General features: G+C 67.9%; 1 protein-coding gene across 1 annotated transcript; it reads right to left on the bottom strand.

Moving 5' to 3' along the window:
- Positions 1–2,302: 2,302 nt before the first annotated feature.
- On the bottom strand, positions 2,303–22,537 carry ARHGEF16 (Rho guanine nucleotide exchange factor 16). Its single transcript, XM_032863217.1, has 15 exons — positions 22,503–22,537; positions 14,457–15,060; positions 12,592–12,637; positions 11,324–11,493; positions 10,236–10,292; positions 9,733–9,893; positions 7,559–7,711; positions 7,295–7,424; positions 6,642–6,716; positions 6,263–6,355; positions 5,063–5,214; positions 4,522–4,713; positions 3,569–3,642; positions 2,924–3,025; positions 2,303–2,442 (listed from the first exon to the last, which is right to left on the bottom strand). The coding sequence occupies exons 2-15, from the start codon at positions 15,039–15,041 to the stop codon at positions 2,303–2,305; spliced, it is 2,130 nt and encodes a 709-aa protein (XP_032719108.1). The 5' UTR covers positions 15,042–15,060; positions 22,503–22,537.
- Between the last annotated feature and the right edge of the window lie 239 nt (positions 22,538–22,776).

Here is a 22,776-nt window from a genome sequence, read left to right as displayed (position 1 = left end):
TCTGGGGCAGCGTGGTGTCTGTTCCCTCCCGGGTTGGCGGACGCCCTAGGAAGCCCTGATGGCTGTCCACCCCACAGCGGGCAGAGGCTCTTGGGGCCGGTTTCCCCGCCTGCAACAAACGGGGCTGTGCGGCTGGCTGTGGGGAGGGGCTGGGCTAGAGGTCTCTGGAGACCCCTGCCCAACCCAGCAGGTGTGGGTTCTCCCCAGGATGCCCTGGTGTCTGGGGGTGGTGGGGGGATGAAGGGGGGTGGAGGAATCCTTTAAGGCCTTAAGACCAGCTCTGCTGGAAGAAGTCAGAGCAGGCAGGCTCTGCCTGGGAAGGGCCAGGGTCCAGGCTGGTCTGCTCTGTCTCCAGTAAGGGACCCCAGGCTGAGCAGAGGCCCTCAGGGGGTATCGAGTGGGCACTGGTGCTGGGGGAAGCCCTGGCTTTCCTCTCTTCACCGTCCACCTGCCTGGGCTCCTCCAGACGGAAGCAGCCGGGCCCTGTGCCTCCTGCGCTGTGTCAGTCCTGCGCTGGACGGCTCTGCCCTCCCCCGGGGGACCCAGCACCCCAAGCATCCCGGGTTCTCTCCCCCCCGGCTGAGCATTCTTCCTGCGTGCTGGGGGTAGAGGAGGCGTCAGCCACTCTGCAGACGGAGGAGGACCCAAGGCTGGGTCCTGGCGGCAGGTCAGGACATTAAGGGCCGTCCAAACCCTCCCTGCTCCATTCGCTGAACACGACCCAGCCCGAGGACGGCTGTAGGCAGGGGGTCCGCGGTGAGAGCCAGCAGGTGGGTCACCCCGCTCCTGCCGGGCACACACACACCTGCACAAACACGGCTGCGCGCCCATGCCCTGTCCTGGTGGCCCCCTCGCCCCCGCCGGGCTCTGGGAAAGGATCTGGGAGGTGACCCACCCCTCAGGTAGGCGAGTCGCAGTCCCAGCCGGACAGGGAGTAGGAGGAGCTCTCGGGGCCGCCTCCAGAGAAGCCCTGCCCTGTCGCCGGCCCTGAAACCTGACCTGTCCCATCCCCCATCACGCAGAGTCCCCGCCCAGGACCGCGGGGCTTTGACCTCTGCCCGGCCCTTCCGACTGCCTGAGGCCACGGATGTCCCCTCCGAGGTCCTTTGGGAGGCGCTGCCCACCCCCACCCCACCCCAGGTGCCGAATTCCTTCTCCTCCGGGATTCCTCGGGCAGGGCTCAGGGCAGCACCGCCTCCTCCGCACTTGGGCCTCCCACCAGCTCTGTCTCCAGGAGGCCCCGGGTGGGGCAGAGGGCCGGGTCCCATCACCCACTGTCCGCAGGAGACGGGGAGCAATGCTCCTGGCTTCAGACCGGGCAGATCCTCCTAATGCCCGGAGCCGCCACTGCAAAGACAGCACTGCCCCCGCCGAGTGGCCCTGGACCAGGGACAGACCAATCGCAGGACTGGCAGGACATGACCCAGCCTTCCTGCCTGGCCTAGCAGCCCAGAGCCCAGGCCGGCCTGCCCTCCCCACCCGCACGTGCATGGCCGGGGGGAGCAGATGGGCTGAGGGAGGTGGGGACTAGGGAACATACCAGCAGGGTCCCCAATCCCACTGGCCAAGCTGAGCCTTGCAAGGGAGCGTATGGGATGGGGGTCAGGAGTCCCTGGCCTTGCCCCACACCCTTCATGTGGACAGTCAGGCCAAGGCCACAGAGGAGCAGGGGGAACCACGAACAAGGGGTTCTCCTGAGGCCCCAGGACCCACCACAGGTGCCACACCCGGGAGCCAGGCCTGGCCCTCGGCACCTTGGGGCTTCCGCAGGGACTCATCCGGCGTCCTCCTGGGCAGGTTGCCAGGGAGATCCAGGTGTTGAAGAAATACTTTAATGTCTGTGAAAACCTCAGCATCTCCGCACTGTCCCTGCTGGGTCACCTCCCTCCGGCAGGACCTCCTCTCTGAAACTGGGGCTGCCCGGACACCCAGGCCGTCTGTCCCACACGGGGACAATGCAGGGAGCTGAGCCCACATCCAATGCAGCCACAGGGCGCTGGGGGAAGGGCGGGGCTCCTCCCTGGGGCTCACCCCCAGCAGAGCAGAGGGTGTCAGGCCGCTGTGGCCCGAGAGCTGGCTGGGAGGACGGTCCTGGGGGCCTGCAGCATGCCTGACCTTCCTCCCTGGAAGAATCCAGATCCAGCATGGGGACTTGTGAAGACCCAGACCGCTCCATTTCCTGGGACAAGCCACCCCCCCCCACCCGCCCCCAAGCCAGGCCGCTGCTGGAGCCGTCTGGAAGCAGAGCCTGGCCGCGGTGCGGTGCGGTGCGGTGCGGTGCGGTGCGGTGCGGTGGGGCGAGCTACACATCCGTCTCCACCCGCAGCCGCTCCATCCGACGCACGTTGCCCTCCACGGCCACACGGCTGGTGATGCTTTGGGCGAAGTCCTCGGGGAACCAACCCGTCTCCCCGTCCCTCAGCCGCTCGCCGTAGACCCAGCCTGAACACAGATGTGGGGCAGGTGAGGGCGGGGTCCGGGTTCCCGGAGACGCCAGGGCCAGGCCTCCCGCAGAGCACAGCACCCCCTGCTCCTCTGGCAGGGCCTGGCCCCGGGCCCCGGGTCCTCCAGCCACTGCTCTGCCTGGACCCTGGTGTCAGCGGCTGAGCACGCCCCGGCCAGCTTCGGGGCCCCCAGGAGGAGCACAGCTGCCCTCATCCTGCTGAGGACAGAGCGACAGAGAAGCTGGCTCTGATCCTGTGACTCAGGGACCTTTGAAGAGACCCTGGAGGGAGGGGCTGAAGGGCTTCGGATCGGGCCAGGCCCACCGAGAGCCGGTGCAGAAACCGCGTCTTGGGGGCCAGGCTCAGGGTCAGCTGCCCGCACCTGGCATGCTCCAGACCCTCGTGGGGGCGCCGGACGGACTCACTCTGGGGTCCACCCCACCTCCATCTGGCCACCACCCAGGTGCAGCCGCGCTCACCGTCCTCCTGCTCCAGGACCAGGACCACGTCGGCCTGCTGCAGTGAGATCTCGTCGGCCTGCCTGGCCAAGTAAGCCTTGGTGATCTCCACCTGGGGCAGGTCTGCGGGGGCAGGAGGGAGCAGGTGTCAGCAACAAAACTGTCCCCAGGAGGGCAGAGCCAGGGGCTCTGCTGCCCCAGGTCGGGCAGGGCTCCCCTCCTAACACATCCCTCGCGGCCCGGTCTCGGTGGGGCCTGGGGGGGCTCCGGACACACAGCTGCTTCCCTCCAGAGGCCACAGGACAGGCTACTCCTGCTTTCAGAGCCAAAGCACCAGCGCCAGCAGAGGGGAACCCGGCTTCTAAGGGGCAGGGCTGGAGCCGGGGTGACAGGTCGATGGGCACTGTGGCCTCAGTCAGCTCCAGGCCCTGGGCGCGGGGCAGTCTCCTCTCCCCGCACAGAACAGGAAGGCCCTGGGACAGAGCTGGGTGCGTAGAAGCACCCATGGGTACGCGGCTCTGGGGTCCCTCACCTGGGTGGCTCACCCTGGGGGCAGGCAGTGGCATGGACAGAGAGCTGGTCAGCGCCTCTTAGCTCCATGCCAACCCCCTGCCCAGGCCCGGGGACAGCACTGGGAGCCCTGCTCAGCGTGGAGCAGGCGCTTACCTCCTTTGTTGGTGGGGCCCTGCCCCTGCCTCTCCCTGTGCGTGAGCGCCGTGATCCACCGGGCCCGGTCACTCCTGCGTTGGAGAGGGGATGGGTGAGGCCCAGCCTGGGGGCCTCTGGCTTCACACGTCCCGCCCGCAGTGCGGCACCGTGGAGAGATGGGGGTCGCACGGCCAGGGGTTTCGTGAGCGTGCCCCCAAAGCCCTCAAGGTGCGGTGGGCAGTGGCCACGAAGGCTCACGCTGTCTGGGCGCCCTCTCCTGACCCCCACAAACCACCGAGGGGCCACATGGGGGAAATCACGGGGCAAAAGGGAGGGCAGGCAGGCTGACCCTGAGTCCCACCTGCCCAGCATCCCGGAGGCAGGCGGCAGCCTCACCCCCACCGCCCGGGCCACCCCGTCTGCCGGTGCTGGGCCCCAAGCCCACTGTCCCGCGCTAGTTTAAGGCTTTAAACCTTCCGCCTCGGCTTCCCATCTGGAGGGAGCATGGAGACCAAGCCAGCCCCGTCCCTGCCTCCCTCATCTGCTGAGTGCCCGTGGTGCTGGCGTCTCCGTGTGCTGCCCACCCCCTTCCAGACGGTTCTGACCTCACTACCTCCCACCCCACTGCCGGCACCTGGGCCCCGGCCCAGCCTGGTTCTCAGCAGAGGCCTCCTGCCTCAGGGCCTTTGCACAGCCGTGCCTCTGCCAGGCTCCCCTCCCCACGTGGCATTGCACCAGTCAGGCTGCCCCACCGGGTGCTCCCTTCCCTGCCTTGCCTTCCTGCTTCGTCGGTACCTCCAGACATGCCTGACGGTCCCGCTGCTCGTCTGGCTGGCGTGTCCCCCTCCCACCTATGTGAACTCTGGGAGGACGAGGCTGCCCTGGCCTCCGACGCAGGGCTGGGCTCACGGCAGGTGCCTGAGAACTTGACGGCACGAACCCCTGCTCCCGGGAACCCTCCCCTGACTCACGCAGAGTCGGAGGACAGCAGGATCTTCTCCTGGAGGCCCTCACTGTTGCGCAGCAGGGTCACCCGGAAGGGGTGTGGCACCGAGGAGCTGCGGGTGCCACCGCCACCCAGCAGGCTGGGGTCAGAGGGCTCCATCTTCTGGACCCGGATGTGGTCCATCTGGGCATAGTCCTGAACCATGAAGCTGTCCTCGCTGCGGGAAGACAGGCGGGCAGCCAGCTGCAGCGGGGGGGGGGGGGTCTGTGGGCAGTCTGGGGCCCCTACCCAGCTGGGGGGCACACAGTCAGAGGGATGCACCTGAGAACCACCCCCCAGAAAACACGGGCCGTGTGCTCTCTCGTCTGGGCCCGCAAACCCTGGTCTGCGGGCCATGAGAGGCGCCTGGCCACCCCACACGTCGGGGGATGCAAGGCCGCTGCCAGGGACGGGCCAGGCTGCGCGGGGGACTCCAACTCTGAGGTCAGGGGCGGCTCAGGCGGCTGCCCCTACGCCTCCCCGGGCCCAATCGCAGGGCCACACAGCCCGGCACCACGGTGGCCCACCTCTTCTTCTTGGTGACCACCAGAACGTCGTTGAACAGAAACAGGTAGCATGTGGGCCGGCTGGCCAGTTTTCGGAAAAGCCTGGTTTCTTCTACCACGAAAAGCTCCCCACGCTTCAGCAGCCAGCGGGAGGCAGAGATCAGCGGGAGGGACTGGAAGGAGGAGCCGGAGAGGCACCACAGCTGGGGCGGGGGCCAGGACGGCAGGGGTCCCTGCCTCCAAGAACTGGGGACCGGCCTCCCGGGCTGGACCGAGGAAGGCGGGGCGATGTGGCCTTGCCTCACACAAAGGGCTATTCAGTTGGGCGACAGGCACAAATGGGACAGCTGCTCTGTGCCAGGTCCAGGCCCCGATCCCGCCCAGCAGCCAGGACAGGCCCGTCCTGCCTCCGGCCAGGCCCCGGGGCCCTCCTAGCACCTGCTGAACACTCTCTCCAAACTGGGAAGCAAAAGCCATCGTGGGGAAGCATCCACACACCCTCACACCCTTCTCCAGGCATCCGTGCCCTGCCTCCAACACTCGGGGCCTCCTGTCCTGCCCACAGCACCCGCCGCCCCCGAGCTCTGGCCTTCCGGGCAGCCCCCGGAGGTCAGCAGCCCAGCGTGATGGAGGACAGTAGAGGCCCGGCCCAGAGAGCCGCCTCCAGGCCAACTCCTGTGGAGCGGCTCCCGTGGGGAAGTGTCTGTGTGTCGGCTCCTCACCCACTGCCGGACAACCCCACCCCCGCCCCTGCCCCCGCGCAGGCAGGAGGCCGGTGGCCTGGGACGCAGCAGGGCCTTGCTCAGTGGGGACAACGGCTTGGGCCCCGCCTGCCTGGGAGGGCCTGCAGGATGTCTAGGCCCGTCCCCAGAACCGAGGGAGGCCCACGACCAGAACGGGGCCTGACCCCGTCCTTTACCCCATTCTCAGCACTGCCGGAAGCCCTGGCCCGGGGCAAGCCCTCCGGCCCGCCCCACCCCGCTGCCCGCCCCGCTGCCACCCCTCCTCTGGCAGCCGCCCCGGGACGGCCCTGGGTGGGGGAGCACAGGCCAGAGAGACCCTTATGCCCACCTAGACCCAGGAGGGACGATTCCCACCAGGGGACCAGGAGACACAGAGGACACTCTAGCAGGAAACCGAGGCCTGGAGCCGTTGAGGCAGGGCCCCGGGCTGTGCCCCCGCCCTCCCAGGAGCCCACTCAGGAGGGGAGGGGGTGCCTACCTTGACCCGGCCGAAGTCCAGCCGCGCGTGGAGCTCGTACATCTGCTCCGTGCGCTCCATCTTGCGGGCGCCCTCGTTGCACTGATGCACCAGCTGCGGGGCCAGACCGCAGGCGCTGCCGCGGGCTGTGGCCCGACCCCCCCCGCCCACAGCTTCCCAGCCCACACCCGGGCCGTCCTCGCTGCCGCCCCCACGACGGAATCCCCAACCACGTGCGAGCCCCTCTCCCTCTGGACCTCGGTTTCCCCATCAGCCCCGTGAAAAGCCCAAAACAGACGGTGCGGAAGCCCGCCCTGCCCTCAGGGTCCCCCGCACTGGGCGGAAAGGGACAGACCTCGGCTGGTCCAGGTGCCCGCGCCTCTCCCCCGACGCCCCTCACCTTGCTGATAGCCTTGAGCGCACGGCTGGCAGCCTTGTACCTCTCAGGATGGCCTTGACTCTTGAGGCAGAGAGTCTGCAGAGTGAACCCCGCGTGTCAGGCACCGCATACCCTCCTGTGCTCCAGGCTTCAGGCCTGCGTGGGGCATAGCCCCCCCACCCGCGAACAGCAGACCCAGGTGGGGGCTGCGGGGAGGCGGAGAGCCCGTGTCCAACAGGCTCCTGCCAGGGCCCTGGGGGTGCACAGCCCCCAAACGGCTCCTGCCAGGTCAGGCTGGCAGATGGGACCCTGGAGAGGGCACCTGCCCAGGACCCCAGCCCTTCCAGTCCGCGGCTGTCTTGGCCCAGTCTGGGGAAGTCCCCACAAGGACTGTGGAGGGTCTAACGTCCCATGGGTCCAGACCAACAATCCTCCAAGCACAAGCCGTGCGCTGCTTCTGGGGGCTGGGCAGGCTCCCGCCGAGTCTGCATCTGCACGTGTGCACGAGACGCACGCCTGCCTGTGTACACGTAGGACACGGGCACCCGCACACGTGCCTCTCACCGCCCCGCCCCTCGGGCCCACGAGCAGCATCTCAGAGGCCTGAGGCCCTGCAGGGAGCTCCTGGGAGTCTCTTGCTCCCTCCCCGGCAGGGGTCTGTGCGTCCTACTCACGTCGGTCAGGAGGGGCAGCCGGGTCACCCTCTGCATGGGGAGGATCAGGAAGGAGATCATGGGGAGACCCCCGCACGCGGGTCGCTTCTCGATCTCCTTCAGGGCCTCGTGGAAGGCGGCGTTGCTGTTCCTGCAATAGGGAACGTTCCCTCAGCTGCGACGGGGGGACAGGTGCCGCTGGCAGACACCGGGTCGCGAGCAGGACTGTGCCGCCTGACCAGGGCGCCCGGAGCGGACCCCCGGCCGCAGGGAGCCCGCGCTCACGTCAGCTTCTGCAGGGCGCGCTGCTGGTAGACCTCGTTGGAGCAGTAGGCGACGTAGGGGTGGAAGTGCTTCTCGGCGTGCTCCTCCAGGATGTCGCTGATGTCCTCCACACAGACCTGCGCCTTGTGCCGCTGCTCCAGGGCCTCGAAGAATCTAACCGGGCGAGAGCGCAGTGGAGGCCTGGCCGTCCCCCAGCACGGCACACGCACATGCACATGCACACGCACACGCACACGCGTGCAAACATGCACGCAGGGGCAGGAACCCGGCAGTCGCGTGGGGGACCCGTCGCCTGGGGAAACCCCAGCACACCAGCCGCTGAAGCCTGACAATCGGGCTGACCCGAGGCCCCTTCCTGCTGGATTCTGGCAGGGCGTCCTGTAGACACCACGGGCCGCAGACGGGCAGGACGTGAAAGCCGCCGCTCTGATGTGAGTCCTTGGGCTTGGGTCAGACCCGCTGGGAGCCCTGGTGCCCTCTGCCAGCTCGGTGTGAGGCTGGGGGCTCCGGGTGGGCTCCACAGCAGTGGCCACCAGGTCCCGCTTCCTCCTGGGGTCCCCTTCTGAGATCACCCTTGACCAGAGATCAGGAAGACAAGACCGGGAGGGAAGGTCCCAGGCCCCCAACACTGCAGGCACCATGGGGCCTGCCGTCAGCCCCACCGAGCTCCCGGGATGGGGACACCACCGGCAGGAGGGGGAGGATGGGCAGTCCCACCCCTGTGAGATGGGGGCCGTGCTCCGGTTACCCTCGGGGAGGCCAGGACGAGTCTCAGGGAGGGTGAACAAGGCCCTGGCTTTGAGGACGGGTCCCTCAGACCCTGCTCGCTGGGCCCTGCCTGACCCTCTGCCCTGGGGAGCACTCAGAGAGCCCCAGCTCCTGGGCAGCCCAGGCAGACGGGGATAGGAACGGACAAGGACCCTGCCCCCTTGAGGAGGGCATGGGAGGCCCCAGCTGCCCAGGTGTAGGGCTGCATGCCTGTGCCTGGTTGGGTGGGCCACGCCGGTCAGCGCCTCCCCCAGCCATTCCAAGGGTTTCAAGAAAGTTCTGGGAAAGGTAGTCCTCAGCTGCTGACCCAAGATAACCTAGTCCCAGGAAGGCCACTGTGACTGGCTCGGAGCTGCCAGAACCCAGCTGGAGCAGGAGGCCGGACCGTCGTACCCCGGGACAGTGATGGCCAGCCAGAGGCCCTGGGGAGCTCAGCACAAACGGGACAGCTGGCCCATGGTGGGTCCAGGCCCTCCGCTGTGCCTCGGGGACATGGAGCAAAGTGTCAGAGCCAGTGGAGGGCAGCCGCCTATCCCAGGCCCCCGTGGAGTCAAAGGCTGCGAGTTTCCCCACGCTGCTCTGCTCTGCAGCCTGACCCATCTCCAGGGACAAGTCAGCAGCCCTCCCCCCGCAGGGCCCTGAAACCCCACGGGCGTCACAGGAAGCAGGTGCCGGCCGGGACGCAGGGAACCGGTCTGATGCTGATGTGAACCAGCCAGGGCTGCGCCACCTTCTCCCACCTGCCCCACCCTAGTCTGCCAGGGGCCCCGGACCCACCTCCTTGGGTTAGGGAGAGTGCTGAGGCAAGAGGAGCGGTGTCCCGGGGTCTCCTGGGGCCCGGGGCTGTGTGTGGGAGTAGACGCACACACACTCACAGACGCGTGTGCACACACACCCAGCCACACACCTGCACAAGCACAGAGACGCACACACGCAGGCCCCTGCAGGCCCGCGGCGGCTTGTCCGGCTCCTCTTCCACCACCGGGCCCTGTCACCGGAGCCCCGGGCCGGGCACCGGACACCATCGGGCACAACAGGACCCGAAGCCCCAACTCGAAGCGCCTCCCGCCTGCTCCGTCCCGTGGCCACTTCAGGGCTTGGTGCTCAGCCTCCGGCACGGGACGTCCCGGTGGGGGGATGGGGGGTGGGTGTGGGTAAGGCGCCCGTCATCCAGCACGTGCTGCACCGTCCGACATCCGAGGCACAGGACGTTGGGGGCGGGGGCGCTCAGCCTGTCACGGAGCCCAGTGCTGGGCGGCCTCGGGTCCCTGTGTTCCCTCCCAGTCCCCAGCGGCTCCCAACCTCCCACCCGCGGTCCCAGACCCAGACTGTCCCGAGACCCCAACAGTGCCATGCTGCCCTGGGGTGGGGGCACCCTCGCGGGCGGGCGCACAGCTGGGCCTCACCTCTGACTGGCACTCAGGACATCTAGGATGTTGGAGAAGAGGTGGTGGTGCTCCGTCTGGGTCATGGTGGCCCGCAGCTCCCTGGACTGCAGGAACTCGGCCACCAGGATGCCCAGGCTGTGCTGGTACGAGAACTCCGACGTGAGGATCTCAAAGATGGCCTGGCGGGGACGAGAGCCGCTGCTGGGGCCACCATGCGCCTAGGGGACAGGGCTAGGGTGCAGGGCAGGCTCGGACCAGACGTCAGCAGCACGTTAGAGGGGTACGTCTCATGCCCTCGGCTCAGCCTCTCATGAGCTGTGACGTTGGCAAGGACCCCCACGTGCATCCAAGAAGGGGTGATGGACCCCCCGCCCCCCGGCCCAAGCCAAGGGCATCCACCATCATCCCAGTGCCTGGCCAGGAGGCGGGAGGCATCGCCGTGGCCGTCGTCCTGCCCCGTGTGCTGTGTGGCCTGCACCAAGTGCTGGGCACAGGGCTGGACGCCCCGCCCGGCCCCTCACCTCCTGCCGCTTGCGTTCCTCAGCAGACAGCTCGTCCAGGAGGCCGGACTCCACCACCTGAGGAGGGCATGGGCCTGGGAGTCACGGGTTGGGCACATCCGGGAAGCCCAGCCTCCCTCCGAAGAGATGAGGAAGAGAGCTGAGCGTCCAGAGGGAGCGGCTGGTGGACCCCGCTGGGTGGGGAGGGGGCTCTGTCCCGCAGAGCTGGCCTGGGGCTGAGAGGCGTGCTGGGGACAGGGCCACAACTCAGACACACGGGCCCAGGTGAGTCTGCGCCCTGCCCATGAGATCTGGGCACACGGTCCGGCTCTCCATGCCCTCAGGCCCCGGGGCCCCAGGCCGGTAAGCCCCCACCTTCTCGACCAGCCCAGAGGCTGGGCTCCAAGCCCCCGAGCTCAGGTGGCTCCCTGAACCTCCGGTGGCATGTCCTGACCCGCCCCCACCCAGGAGACCACATGCCTGCAGCTGCCCTCCCTGCCCACGGGCTCCAGGGCAGCTCTGTCCCTGGGCTCTCGATGGGTCAGGAGTGTGGCTGTCCTCCTGGGGTCGTGGGGTTCCTCCCCACACACCTGTCCGGGACACCAGGGCCTCTGTCCCAGCCATGATCTTCCCAGGGCCCCCGTGGCCCTGCTGGGCAGGGACCCACCGTGATTCAGGTGTGGAGGGTGAGGTGGCAGCGTGATAGCAGCATGTGGCTCTCCTGAAGCCGAGGCCTGGCCCTCTCCCTTCCCCTGCGGTCTTGGACCGCTCGGACCCTCTGGTACTCTCCGGGGGGCAGGCCCCTCGGAAGGGGGTCTTTTTGCCCACAGCTCCGGCAGATCAGTCCACGTAGGGAGATATCGAGGGGCTCATGGGCGGGAGGCTTGTCAGACGAGCGCTGCCAATGGCATGTGGCCCTCATGGATCTCCCCCATGGGACCCAAACAGCAGCCTGGAGGACAGCAGGAAGGGAGCTCCCCACCACAAGCTGGGCCCAGAAGGTACTTTTGGAAGGCTTGTCCCCACACCAGAGGGACCGAGGCTGGCTTTGAGGGGCCAACCGCCCAACGGCTTAGGCTCAGGACCTCCACCCTCCGTCTGGGTCCTACCTCTGGGAGCTGGCTCCAGGTGACCTGGGCAGGCCGGTAGCTTTTGACTACGATGGGGGCACCCGCCTTTTCCGTTCCATTGGGGCTGGATGGTTCACTGACCAAGTCATCGTCGGACTCATGGCTGGTGTTCAGGCCCCGTTCCCGGATCTCCTGGTAGAACCCGGGGTCTGGGGAGAGGGAATGTGTCACCTGCAGGCCGGGGGGCTCTGAGCGGGCATGGGAACCTGCGAACCTGCAGGCTGAGTCCTCCCAGGGGGGCTCTGAGAGTGTCAGGCGGCGCAGGGCCCCCCAGAGCAGGCTCCCCTCGGGCTGGCTGGCTCCCATGGCCGTGCTGGGCCCAGCCCTGCACTGGGGTGGCGTCCCCGTGCGGAATGTGGCACCTTCAGACTGAGACTGAGCCGACAAATCCCGGCCACGGGGGGCCGCCTTGGGTCGGGGCTGTTCCCAGGCTGGGCCGAACACACGGGGTGCTGGCTCCCCGGAGCCCATCCCCCAGAGGGGCAGTCCCTGCTCTCCCGCTCTGCAGCAGCCCCATGGTGACGGCAACCAGCTGGCCCTGGATCAGGGCAACCCCCACGCCCCTCCTTCCCATCCCGCCTCTGAGATCTGCTCACCACGGCTCCTCTCCCTGGGGCAGGAGGCTTGGCTCCTGTCTGCCCCCCACCCCCAGGCCCACGGCTGTGTAGAGGCTGGGGGCTGGCAGGGAGGGAGGGCCCTTCCTGGCTGGGTCCCTGCGACCTAAGGCCCTCACAGCCCTGGGTGCTGCATCCCGATGGCACAGACCCCTCCCCCACCTGCTGGGGGGTTCTGTCGGCATCCCACCCCTTGGCAGGCTGCACACACTGCTCTGGGCCCTCCTGAACCCCACACCGGGCTCCTTGCACACTGTGAAATGTACAGGCAATGCACACAGCATGGGTGTCCACACCCGGGGCCAGCGCCCTCTGGCTGGCCTTGGTCCCACCGGTCACTACAGGCCTGGCACATGCAGGGTTGACAAACGTTCCCTGGGGTGAGTGCAGGGGCTCTGTCTGCCCCTGCCCTTGGAACACTTCAAAAGGGAGCACGAGGGAACTTTCTAGACCCAACAGAACTGCACAGATGAGCCACCGGGACCTCCCGTCCCTGGAGAAACCCCTCTTGGCATGTTCTCGCTGAGAGCACCAGCCTCCCCCGCCCCCCAGCAGCCCCAGAGAGACCAGCCTCCCCTGTGCCAGCCTGGCCTATGGTGGCTTCCTGAGGTCACCTCCCTCGGCCACACTCACCGTCCTTGAAGGAGCCCTTGTGTGCTCGCTTCCGCCCCAGCGTCCTCTGTGCAAACAGGAGAGACACAGACACACCAGCAGTCAGCGGGGAGGGGAGGCAGGTCTGAGTCTGCCACGAGCCCTCTACCCCTGGGGGGCCAAGCACCTCTCGGCGCCACGCGTGTGGCCTGGCGGAGGCTCTGCCAGGCACCCACAAGATGCTCAATAAACGTGGAGGGAAGCCAGGCCACCAGGCAGAGGCCAGGGTGGGTAGGATGGGGTGGAATGGGGGCTTGGAGCAGGCAGGGCAGGTTGACTGGGAGCTAGGCAGATCCAGGAGGTCTGCCTGGAGGAGAAAGCGGGACTGAACGAATCAAGAGCGGGTGCTCAGGCAGGTGGGGTGTTCCAGCTGGGCATGAAGGGAGGCCGACGCAAGGCTGGATGGGTCCGGCCGGAGGGTCTGAGGCGGCCCAGGGCTGGGAGCTGGGTGGGGCCCCACACAGGGCCTCCTGCAGTCTGGGACCTGGGGCGGCAGGAAGGGTGGAGTCTAGCTCCCAGCATGGGTGTGGGGTCCCAGCAGCTGCTGGCAGGACTGCAAAGGCAAGTGGGGGTTCTTGGGGATCCCCACCCGTGGCCCCAGCAGCCGCCTGCTCAGAGCCTCCTTGGCCGGGACACGGTGTTTTCCTGAGCGGGAAGCCGTGCCGGCTCCAGGAAAGGGAGAGCTGGTATCTCGGACGAGTTGGGGCTTGACAACTCCCTTTGCTGGGCTGGAAGCTGTGGTGCTCCAGCCACACCCGGCTCCCCCGTCCTGTGCCCCCCCGCCCGGTGACCCTCGTTCACACCTGGCTTTAACCCTTCCTCCTCGGGACCTTCTCCCCACCCCCGCCCCTGCCCTGAGCAACCAGGGAGCCAGCCCCTCCTCAGTGCTCCGTCGGCCCCCAGACCTGAGCACCCCAGAGTACCCCTGACCCCTCACTGCCCTGGTTGCTCCCTGGGGCCCTGCCTCCAGGGCCCCCCTCAGGACCCCAGCGCCAGCCGCAGGAGAACTCGGGAAACGTCGGTTGTGCACTTGGCCCAACAGCGAGCTGGCAGCTGGCCTGGTCCTAGGCTGCGGGATTCCTCAGGCAGCCTCCGGGGCCTGGGCAGCTCAGGAAGGCAGGCAGGGGCCGTGCCCCACCTCCAAGGCCACGGGCATCTTTCAGCGGAGGATAGCGGCCAAGGTGCACCCCAGGGATCCTGCTGCATGCTGGCTTGCTGGCACTGACGGCCGGGCTTGGCTTCTTCCCGGGCTGGGGCCACCGCTCACAGTCCCAGGGCATTCCTGGCAGAGGTGGCCGCGGGAATAACTCTGGGCACACGGACCCCGAGCAAGGGTGCCCTTCCCACTGGCCCCGGGCCAGCCCCGCTCTCTCAAGAACACTGGAGCACAAGGGTGTTGGGCAGGGGAAGGAGGGTGTGTGGGCAGAGAGGGCGTCAGACTTCTCCTGAGCTCCCATGCAGGGGCCCATAGGGCAGACCGACCCAGGCCAGGTGCCGCTCGGAAGCCCTCCCTACACCTTGTCCAGATAGCCCGGCTCCCCTTGGGGCTCAGAGAGAGGGGGGCTGTTCCCTCTCACTGTGGCTGAGGGTGGGGAGCCTGGAGCCTGAGGGCCTGGGGAAAGCCCCCGACCTTTCTGAGCCTCAGCTGCCCCATCTGTAAAATGGGGATGTCACACTCAGCTCACAGTCTGCCCATGTGCGTGACCGGGGTGAACCAGGTCAGGGATATGCACACGGTAGACGCTCCCTGGGCCCCTCTGCACCATTAGGTGAGGCCCTGTCTACAAGCTCCCGAGGCCCCTCGAGGCACGGCCCCTGCCCCAGCGTCCAGGCAGATGGGCCCCTACCTTATTCTTGGCCGGACACCGAACAGGAGGCGGACTGGGCTCCTCGGCCAGAGCTTGGAGCTTGGGGCTGAGCTGGATGGGGGTCCTCTCCCCACCCGGCGCCCCCAGGCCCTGCACGGCTGCCCGGTAGGATTGGTTCCGCAGGTGCCGTCTGAGCGCTCCCTCGGGGCCCGTGTCCATGTCCATGTCATCCAGGGAGAAGCTGGGGGTGGAGATGAGCCGGGGCTCCCTTCGGGCAGCTTCCTTGCTGAGCACGGCCGCCCCGAAGCTCTGGTGGCGGGCTGGGGTCTTGGCCTTGCTGGACACGGCCAGGCTTCTGGGGATCAGCTGCTGAGTGCCCATCTTGAGGGCCGCGGGGCTCTGCGTGCTCAGGACAACGGTCCGTGGCTCCTCGTCCTTAGTGGACAGAGGTGGGGGCACCGAGGTGTCCAGCTGGAAAGCGGCATTGTCCCTGACCTGCAGGGAGTCCCGGACCATGGGCAGCCCGGGTGCCGGGTTCCCCTTGGCATCGAGCCGCAGCTCGGAGTGGAAGCGGTATTCCAGCAGCTTCTCTTCCAAGGAGCTGTCCGAGTGTCGCTGGGACATACTCGGCGGCCGCCGTGTCCTGGGGCAAAAGAGCAGGGGTGAGGGCGGCATGCAGACGTCCACCCAGCAGCCCCCCTGCAGACGGGCCCATCCATGGCTTCCCAGCACCCGCCCTGGCCGGAGACCCCACTGGGGATGCAAGGCTCGGAGGCCTGAAGCAGAACTGGGGAGGGCCTGGCCCCCAGCCCCCAGGACCCCTGGGGAGGTGGGCTGGGAGGCTCAGGCCTGCAGGGCCCCAGGCGGCTGGGACTGGGCCAGAGGACATGCCTGCTTCCTCCAGTGGGCACACACACCGAGGACAGACCCCACGCCTGGGCTGCAAGCGTGGGGCAGTGCAGGCCGCCCGGACCGGGGCCCTGGAGACCTGAGCTGCTGCAGCCCTGGGCCTCTGGGCGCTATCTCTTGCCGGTCGGTAACGCCGTCTGGGGGGTCTTCTGACATCCGCTTCACATAGCGCGGGCCACGACCCCAGTCTCGGCCGCGCCCCCAAGCTCGGGAGCAGCAGAGCCAGGGTCTGCCGCTCTGGGTTGGGGGTATGACCTCACCCCACCCCCCAAACATCCTGGCTGTCCTCACTCTCGGTGTGCAAATGGAGAAACCCAGGAACCAGCCCTGGGATGGGGGACAGGAAGTATGGGTCACCAGGCTCTGAACCCAAGCCCATCTGATTTCACACCCTTCTCTCCGAGGCCCCGTGTGGCGATTCCACCACGGCCGGTGTCTGCCAGCCTTCCCACACGTCCAGGTACACACTCGGCATTTTCCCCCATTGATGAACTCAGAGCAGGTGAACTCAGAACGGGGCGAACAATCCCTTTTCCAGAGCCTGGCCGGGCATGGTCACCGCGTGTGCGTGGACACAGAGGGGAGGGAGGTGCTGGCAGAGCCCGAGCCCCAGCCTGCTCTCCCTGCGTCCCTTGGATGCCCATCCCCCGGGGCCCCGAGCCCCCAGCCGTGAGGAGCCCGCTGACTGGCATCTGTGGCCCGGCTGTTCGCTCATCAGGGCTGAGGGGTCTGCTCCGCCGGCGTGCACGGCCCACGCCACCTTCCCACTCGGGGTTGGGCAGAGCCAACGCCAGCCTCCCGCCTCCGGGGCACCAGCATCTGGCCAGTGCCAACCCGAGCCGTCCTGAGGGGCCACCTGCCGCCGTCGTGTCGCTGCCCTCTGCTGAGTTTTCCGCCTCCGTTTCAAAATCCGCAGATGGGCAGAGTCGCGACAAGGCCGGCCTCCGGAGGCAGGAAGGGTTGCCCAGCCCGGCCCGGCCCCGATGCCCGAGCCCTCGCGGGAGTGCAAGGCTGTATCACCCTCCTGCTCCTTGCTCCAGACCTACACGCGGGACAGGCGCCGGCTTGGGACGACTTGGCAGGACTGCCGGAACCTCACTCTGTATCGCTTCCTTTCAATTTTAAGAAAAGCGCGCGGCACGGCTCCCTGCACCCCTCCTGCAGACACACGGCTTGCACGTGTTACGAGAGCCAGCGAGGCTGGGAGCCCATTTCTCGGATGGAAGAATTATGTCTCCACGTCACCAGCTCAGGGGGCCCAGGCTGGGCGCAGTTTCGCCGCCCGGGGCCGTGTGCCCTGCAGACCTGGGGCAGGAGGCAGGCCCATTGTCTCCGACAGCCCTGGGAGAGTGAGGGTGTCACCTCCTCTCTCCCACCCTGGGGGGCGTGCTGCTAGAGGGGCCAGGGCCTGTGCTGGCAGGCGTGGAGCCTCTGGAGTCGAGGGACCCACTAGGAGGTCCCTGCCCAGGCCTACCCCCGACACTCGCCACCCAATCTCGCATCGGGCCGCATCCCCTGTGAAGTTCCAGGCCTCAGCTCCAGAATCCGTCTGCGAGGGGTGGCTGGGCTCTGGAGGGGTCCGCACCAGAGTATAGTCGGGGGTCCGGGAGGCCAGGCTCCCCACAACCCCGCTCCTGGTGCACACGCTCTCTGCTAAAACCATCCCAGAGAGGGTGTGCGGCCGAGCCTTCTGGTGACAGGGAGGGGCCGTCCGCAGAGCTCCAGCCACCCCCATGCCCAGAGGACACCACCCACGCATTCCTGGGGACATACTGAGTCACTGGCAGCTAGGGCGGGTGGTGCCATCCAGGCTCACCCACCCCCATGTTAACTTTGTCTGCATCTAGGCAGGCCGGGCCCGGAACGGGGTTTCTGGCAGACGTCGCTCTATCTGGGGTCCAAGCAAAGTGCACCCACGCAGGTAGGGAGCCTGAAGCCGCAGACGTCTGCCAGGGCTCTTCTTCGAGGCTCCTACCACGGCTGCACACCTCGTCGCTGCACGGAGCCCAGGATGCAGCAGAACCAGCACCGTCCCCGCCCCCCACTGGCCCCGAGCCGTCCTTCCTCTCCCTCGCCCCCACCCGAGGCCCCAGGCTTGGGTCTCCTTGGCCCTGTCCTCTGGGCCTGGACCCTGGACCCCAGACCCTGGACCCAGCCAGGGGCACAGCCTCTCCCAGCGTAGGGCAAAGTCTGCTCTGGGGCCCGAGGTGCTCCAAGGAACCTGTCGGGCGAGCCACTGCCGGGTGTGACCTCCGTTCTCAGCAAGGTGGCCGCACCCACAGGCCTGGGTTGCCACCAGTCCAGGGACCAGGCCTGCAGGAGAGCGGGTGCTGTCTGGGGCTCTGCAGGGCCTCAGGACCAGAGGAGGCTGGAGAGCCACCGCCCCCACGGCCACCCCTGTGTCTCCTTCCTCCGAACGTTCAGGTTCCCACAAGTCCCTGGACACGGGTCCAAAACTCAAGCACCAAGACAGGCGTAGTAGGGCGCTGGGTGGTTCAGTGGGTTAAGCCTCTGCCTTTGGCCCAGGTCATGATCTCAGGGTCCTGGGATCGAGCCCCGCATCGGGCTCTCTGCTTGGTGGGGAGCCTGCTTCCTCCTCTCTCTCTGCCTGCCTTTCTGCCTACTTGTGATCTCTCTGTCAAATAAATAAATAAAATATTAAAAAAAAAAAAAAAAAGACAGGCGTCGCCTCCTCTGCTGCCCTGACACCTGCCCCCATCCCCTGACCCCCACCCCAGGCCCCACAGCCAGTCCCTGATTCCTGCTCCTGGAAGAGCTCCCAGGAGGAAGGCCGGCATCGGCCCCTCTCCCGGCTGCGTGGACGGGACTCCAGCCCCGTGTGTCGTAGCGGGACGCCCGCGGCCGGCCTCCCTCATTAATCATTCCCTCTTGTTGACTCTGGTTTTCCTCCTGCTCCTTTCCCCCCGGGCATTCCTCGTCCCTGCCTCGTCTGCCTTGACCCGCTGCTCCGCATGGTCAGTGCGTTGGTTCTGCGTCCTCCCGGGCCCCTCCCCCAGCCCCACCCACCCCAGTCCTCTCCTGGGGTCCCCACCTATCCCGGGCTCCAAGGCGGCCTCACACGGGAGTAACGGGCTGAGATCAGAGCCCGAGGGAGACACTTCTTCCAGAACAGGTCTCTTCTCTGGTCTAGGGTTCTGCTGCCGGCGAGATGTCTGACGCGTTCGACCTCGCCTCCCCGGATTGTGGCCTGAGGTCCCCCCAGCCCGCTTTAACTGGGGAGTTCTGGTGCTCCGGCACACAACCCCAAGTTCACCCCTGAGCCACGGGCTCGTGCCCCCTTCCAACCCCGTCCTCGGGTCTAGCGGGTCCAGGCGTATGCTGGGGACATTTCGTCCACACTTCTCCCCGTTTTCTCCAGCCCCTCTTTCGGGGGCAGCCTGGGGTGGGCGCTCAGGCCCCTGGCGTCACCTCCACACCTTGCCCTCTCCCACCCCGTGCTCTCATCCCTCTGCCCTCCCGAGGGCGGGTCCAGCCTTTCCACCACACCTGCCCCGCTGCTGGCCTGGCCTGCGAGCGCCGGCTCCTGCTCCAGGACGCTTACGGCTCCTCTTTGGCCTTGGCCCGTCCATCCTCTGGGCCTGTCACACCCTCGCAGGCACCAGGCTGTCCTCAAACGCCCAGCAGTCCTGCTTGGCTGTCTGCTCGGACTACGCGGAGCCCACTGGGCTCGCATCGGGAGGCTGGTGTGCGGGGGCGCACGCACACACGTGAGCGCAGCGGCCCCGCAGGCTCCTGGGCCCCCCACTGTCCCGGTGTCTGCGGCCGGCGGCCTCTGCAGAGTGGCCATCCCAGTGTCCTCGCTGCTGCTGGCCTTCGCCTGGTGTCCTGGGGCCGGTGCGAGGGAGGGGCCAGGGCACAGACTCTCCTCTCCGCTGCCTCCGGGCAGACGCCGGCCATGCTGTCCGGGCAAGAGTGTCACCTGGGCAAGGCTCCGACCTCTCAGGTCCCAGGGATGGGGCTGCCCCCGGCACAGGGGGCCCCGCGGAGCTCCTCCAGGGAGGCCCAGGGCAGTGAGGGCTGCGTGTTGCACATCTGACTGCTCGAAGAGTCTGTGGGTCCTTTGGGAGCAGGGACAGTCTCTCCCCAGAGTGGGCTCAGTGTCCAAACTGCCGAGTGAACGCTGGCCATCAGGGTACTTGCTCTGTCCTGGGCCCCTTGCTCTCAGGCTGCGTCCTCCCCAAGACGCCCCGGGGTTCCGTGCACGGACTTAGCTTCCAGCCACCAGAAACCGCCAGGGATGCATCACGGGGGCTTCCGGATCCGTCCGTGACACCACTGGGTGACGTCCTGCTGTTCCTGCTCCAGGGGGCTGAGGAGGCCGGTCCTCCGCTGGGTCCTTGTAACCCATGGCGCAGAGTGTCCCTCCACAGCACGTGCAGGGCGGGAAAGGGGCACTTGCCCTGTGGGACGCAGGAACGGCAGCAGGTGGGGTGGGGGGAGGACCCGACTCTGGGGGACCAGGCCGAAGCGGCACTCGGCACCGTCCTCGCTGCGGTGCAGCCCCTCATAGCCCAGTGCCCCCCCCCACTCCCTCGTTCTTCCCGACAGATGGGCTTCTGGGACTCCGGCGGGCTCCGTGCTGTCTCCCCGCCACTGCCTTGCAGATGGACCAGCGGCTCTGCCCACAGCCGCTCCCCCAGCCAGCAGGACCCACACCACTTCCCCCGTGGGGCCTCCGTCCCCTCTGCCCTGGCCTCGAGGTCTGGCTGACCCCACCCTGCCTGGTGGGGCTCAGCCTCTCCAGCACCATCCGCCCAACCCTGGTCCTTGCTCAGGCTGACTCGAGCCACAATGATGGGCTTGTGCTTGGGTAATTCTGCCTAGCCAAGCTCGAGCCTCAGGGTCACACGGAATTTGGGGGCAGGATTTGGCGTTTTAAGTCACAGCGCACAGCAGACGGTGCCATCTGCAAGACGGCTGGGGGCAGCTCAGGACTCAGCTGGGGCAGCCGCCCCCCCGCCCCAACACTTGGCAATGCCCAGAGAAATTCTTGGAGGTCGCAGCCCTGGGTGTGTAGGTGAAGACCATGGGCACCCCACCTCATAGAACGTTCTGGAGCAAGTGTCTGCAGCGCCAAGATGGAGAGCCTGGCGTCACTGACCAGAGGGCCCCCTGCTCACGGTGGGGGTCAGGGAGACCCACCCGGCCACTGGCAGCCTCGCACCCAGCCTGGCAGCAGGGAGGGACCGTGCCGTGCCCCACCCCCTGCCGCCCCTGCCACCCCCGGGGCAGGATCCTCCTGGGGCCTCTTGCTCTGAGGCTTCCTGGCGCGGGGAACAGTCAGAGAAGCCCACCTCCCGGGTCAGCCTGCAGTGCTCCCCCCGCAACCACAGGCTCACCCACGGCTCGCCGGCTCCTGTCTCTCGGTCCAGTAGTCCCATAAACTTGACCCCTGTCCCAGACTGGGCTGACATGCATGGTGTTCCCCCAAGAAGCCCCAGAGCCCTGAGTCTGACAGGTCGCCTGACCCGGTGAGCAGCAGGTGTCTTCCAAATGCTTTCTTGCCCGCTGGGCCTGGAGTTCGTCATGCCCTTCCTTTGGAAGGTGGTATGTTCCCCGACATGTGAGCAAAGCCAGTGGGGTCAGGCTTCCCGTTAGCGGAGAGCTGGGCGAGGATGGGCCAGCGGGTGAGCAGAGATTCCTGCTGGAATAAAGACGCCCCTACACACGGGGCCACCTGCGCACGTAACTGCAGCCACCATCCATCTGGAAACCGAAACTAAAATTCTGGGCACCAGACACAGGGTGAGAGGCGGTGCCCGTCAGACCACACACACAGACCAGCGTCCTTGGGGGCGGCACCCGAGGGGACCCCAGCAGTCCGCTCGGCTGCCCCCCTCGCTTCCTCAAGCACAGTGCAGAGCCATCCCTGTTGGGTCGGAGCCCAGCCCTGGAAGCCAGAGCCCTCCTGGCACAGGTGTCTCCCGGCAGATGTCCCCGAGTGGGGGGGCCAGAGCTCTGCTCAGCTCACTCCCCCTTCCTCTCCATGCAGCTTCTGTCCCAGTGACTGAAGACCTCACTTCTGGGAACCCCCAAGACCCTGCCTCCTGCTGCTCTCTCCCTGCAGGACTCGGGAGACCCGGGGAGAGGCTCTGTCCTGTGGCCCGCGGGCCTCGCCAGAGGAGTGTCCAGACCGCGGGCTCAGGTGCGCTGACTCAGTGCTCCCTGCGGGCACCCGAGGCCTCCCCTTCCACACAGGAGGACACTGCGGCCCGGGGGCTTATGTCACTCGCCTGAGTTCACACGGCCCAGGATTTGAACCCAGGGACCGCCACACCCCTAAGCACTAGGCTGGGGTGTGGGGGTGGGACTCTGCAGATGCCCCCGGAGCCCCCAGACACAGAACAGGGCAGACTGTTTACCGTAAGGTCACGGAGAGTCAGGCGCTCCTGGGCTCCAGGTCTGGCGCCCATGTTCCCCCGTGCCCCGTGCTGGGCTGAGCTCCGCCCCTAGCTCAAAAGGGATTCTTGCTTCCCAGATGCAGAAACCCAGGCACGGAGACCGGTGGGCAGTAAGAGGGGCCCCGGCCCTCAGGAGCGCCGCCACACTCCTCCCTCCTTCCTCCCCTACCCGCTGAGGGTAAGCTAGACGCCCGCTGCTGCGTCTGCCCCCCACCCCCACCCGTCCCACACCCACCCCCACCCCCACCCCCACCCGTCCCACCCCCACCCCCCATCCCCGCCGCCGGGGAGGCGCTTCTTTCCGGGTTGCTGGAGCGCGGGTCTTCATCTGGGGGCCCCTAACTGGAGGCCAAACTGGGTTTGGGCAGCAGACTCTCCAGGGTTTGCGGGGAGGGTGGTTTCGTGCGCCCCCGCCCCACCCCCATTTTCAAAGATCGGGGGCTCCCTGCGGTCTGCCGGCTCCGCCGTCTACGCAGGAGAGAAGCGTCCCCTCGGGGTGCGGACGCAGCCGCCCGGGGGCCGGGAAAGGCAGGGGCGGCGGGAGGACGCCCGAGGCCGTGGGCGGGGTCCCCGCCGGGGTCCAGCCGCGGGCCTGGCGCGCTCCGTCCGGGGCGGCGCGGGCGCAGGGACCGAGCCGCGAAGTTCCGCCGACGGGCGCAGCGCCGGGCGGGGCGGGGGCGCGCAGGGGAGAGAAGGCGCCCCGGGGTCACCGGCCCTCCCCGTCCCCAGCTCGCTCCCCCGTCCCCAGGCTCACCTGCGCCGCGGCGCGGAGGACGTGGCGGCGGGCGGGCGGCGGCTCCGGCCGGTCTGGCTCCGGCCGGTCTGGCTCCGGGCCCCGCGCTCCGGCCGGGCGGCCGATAGGGCCGCGCTCCCAGCCGCCGCCGGGTCCCTCCCAGGCCCCGCCCCCCACTTCCTGCGCGGCCCCCGGGGAGGCGCGGGCGCGGGGCCGTCGGGCCAGGTGGGCGCGCGGGCCGGCGGGGCAGGGGCCGGGCGGGAGGGGAGGGCGGCGCGCGCCCCGGGCACCTGGC

This window comes from Lontra canadensis, unplaced genomic scaffold (genome assembly GCF_010015895.1).
Source record: "Lontra canadensis isolate GAN:19392208 unplaced genomic scaffold, GSC_riverotter_1.0 scaffold25, whole genome shotgun sequence".
NCBI lineage: Eukaryota > Metazoa > Chordata > Mammalia > Carnivora > Mustelidae > Lontra > Lontra canadensis.
The sequence above is the reverse complement of the archived record's forward strand: the minus strand, read 5'-3'. Positions and strand labels throughout refer to the sequence as shown.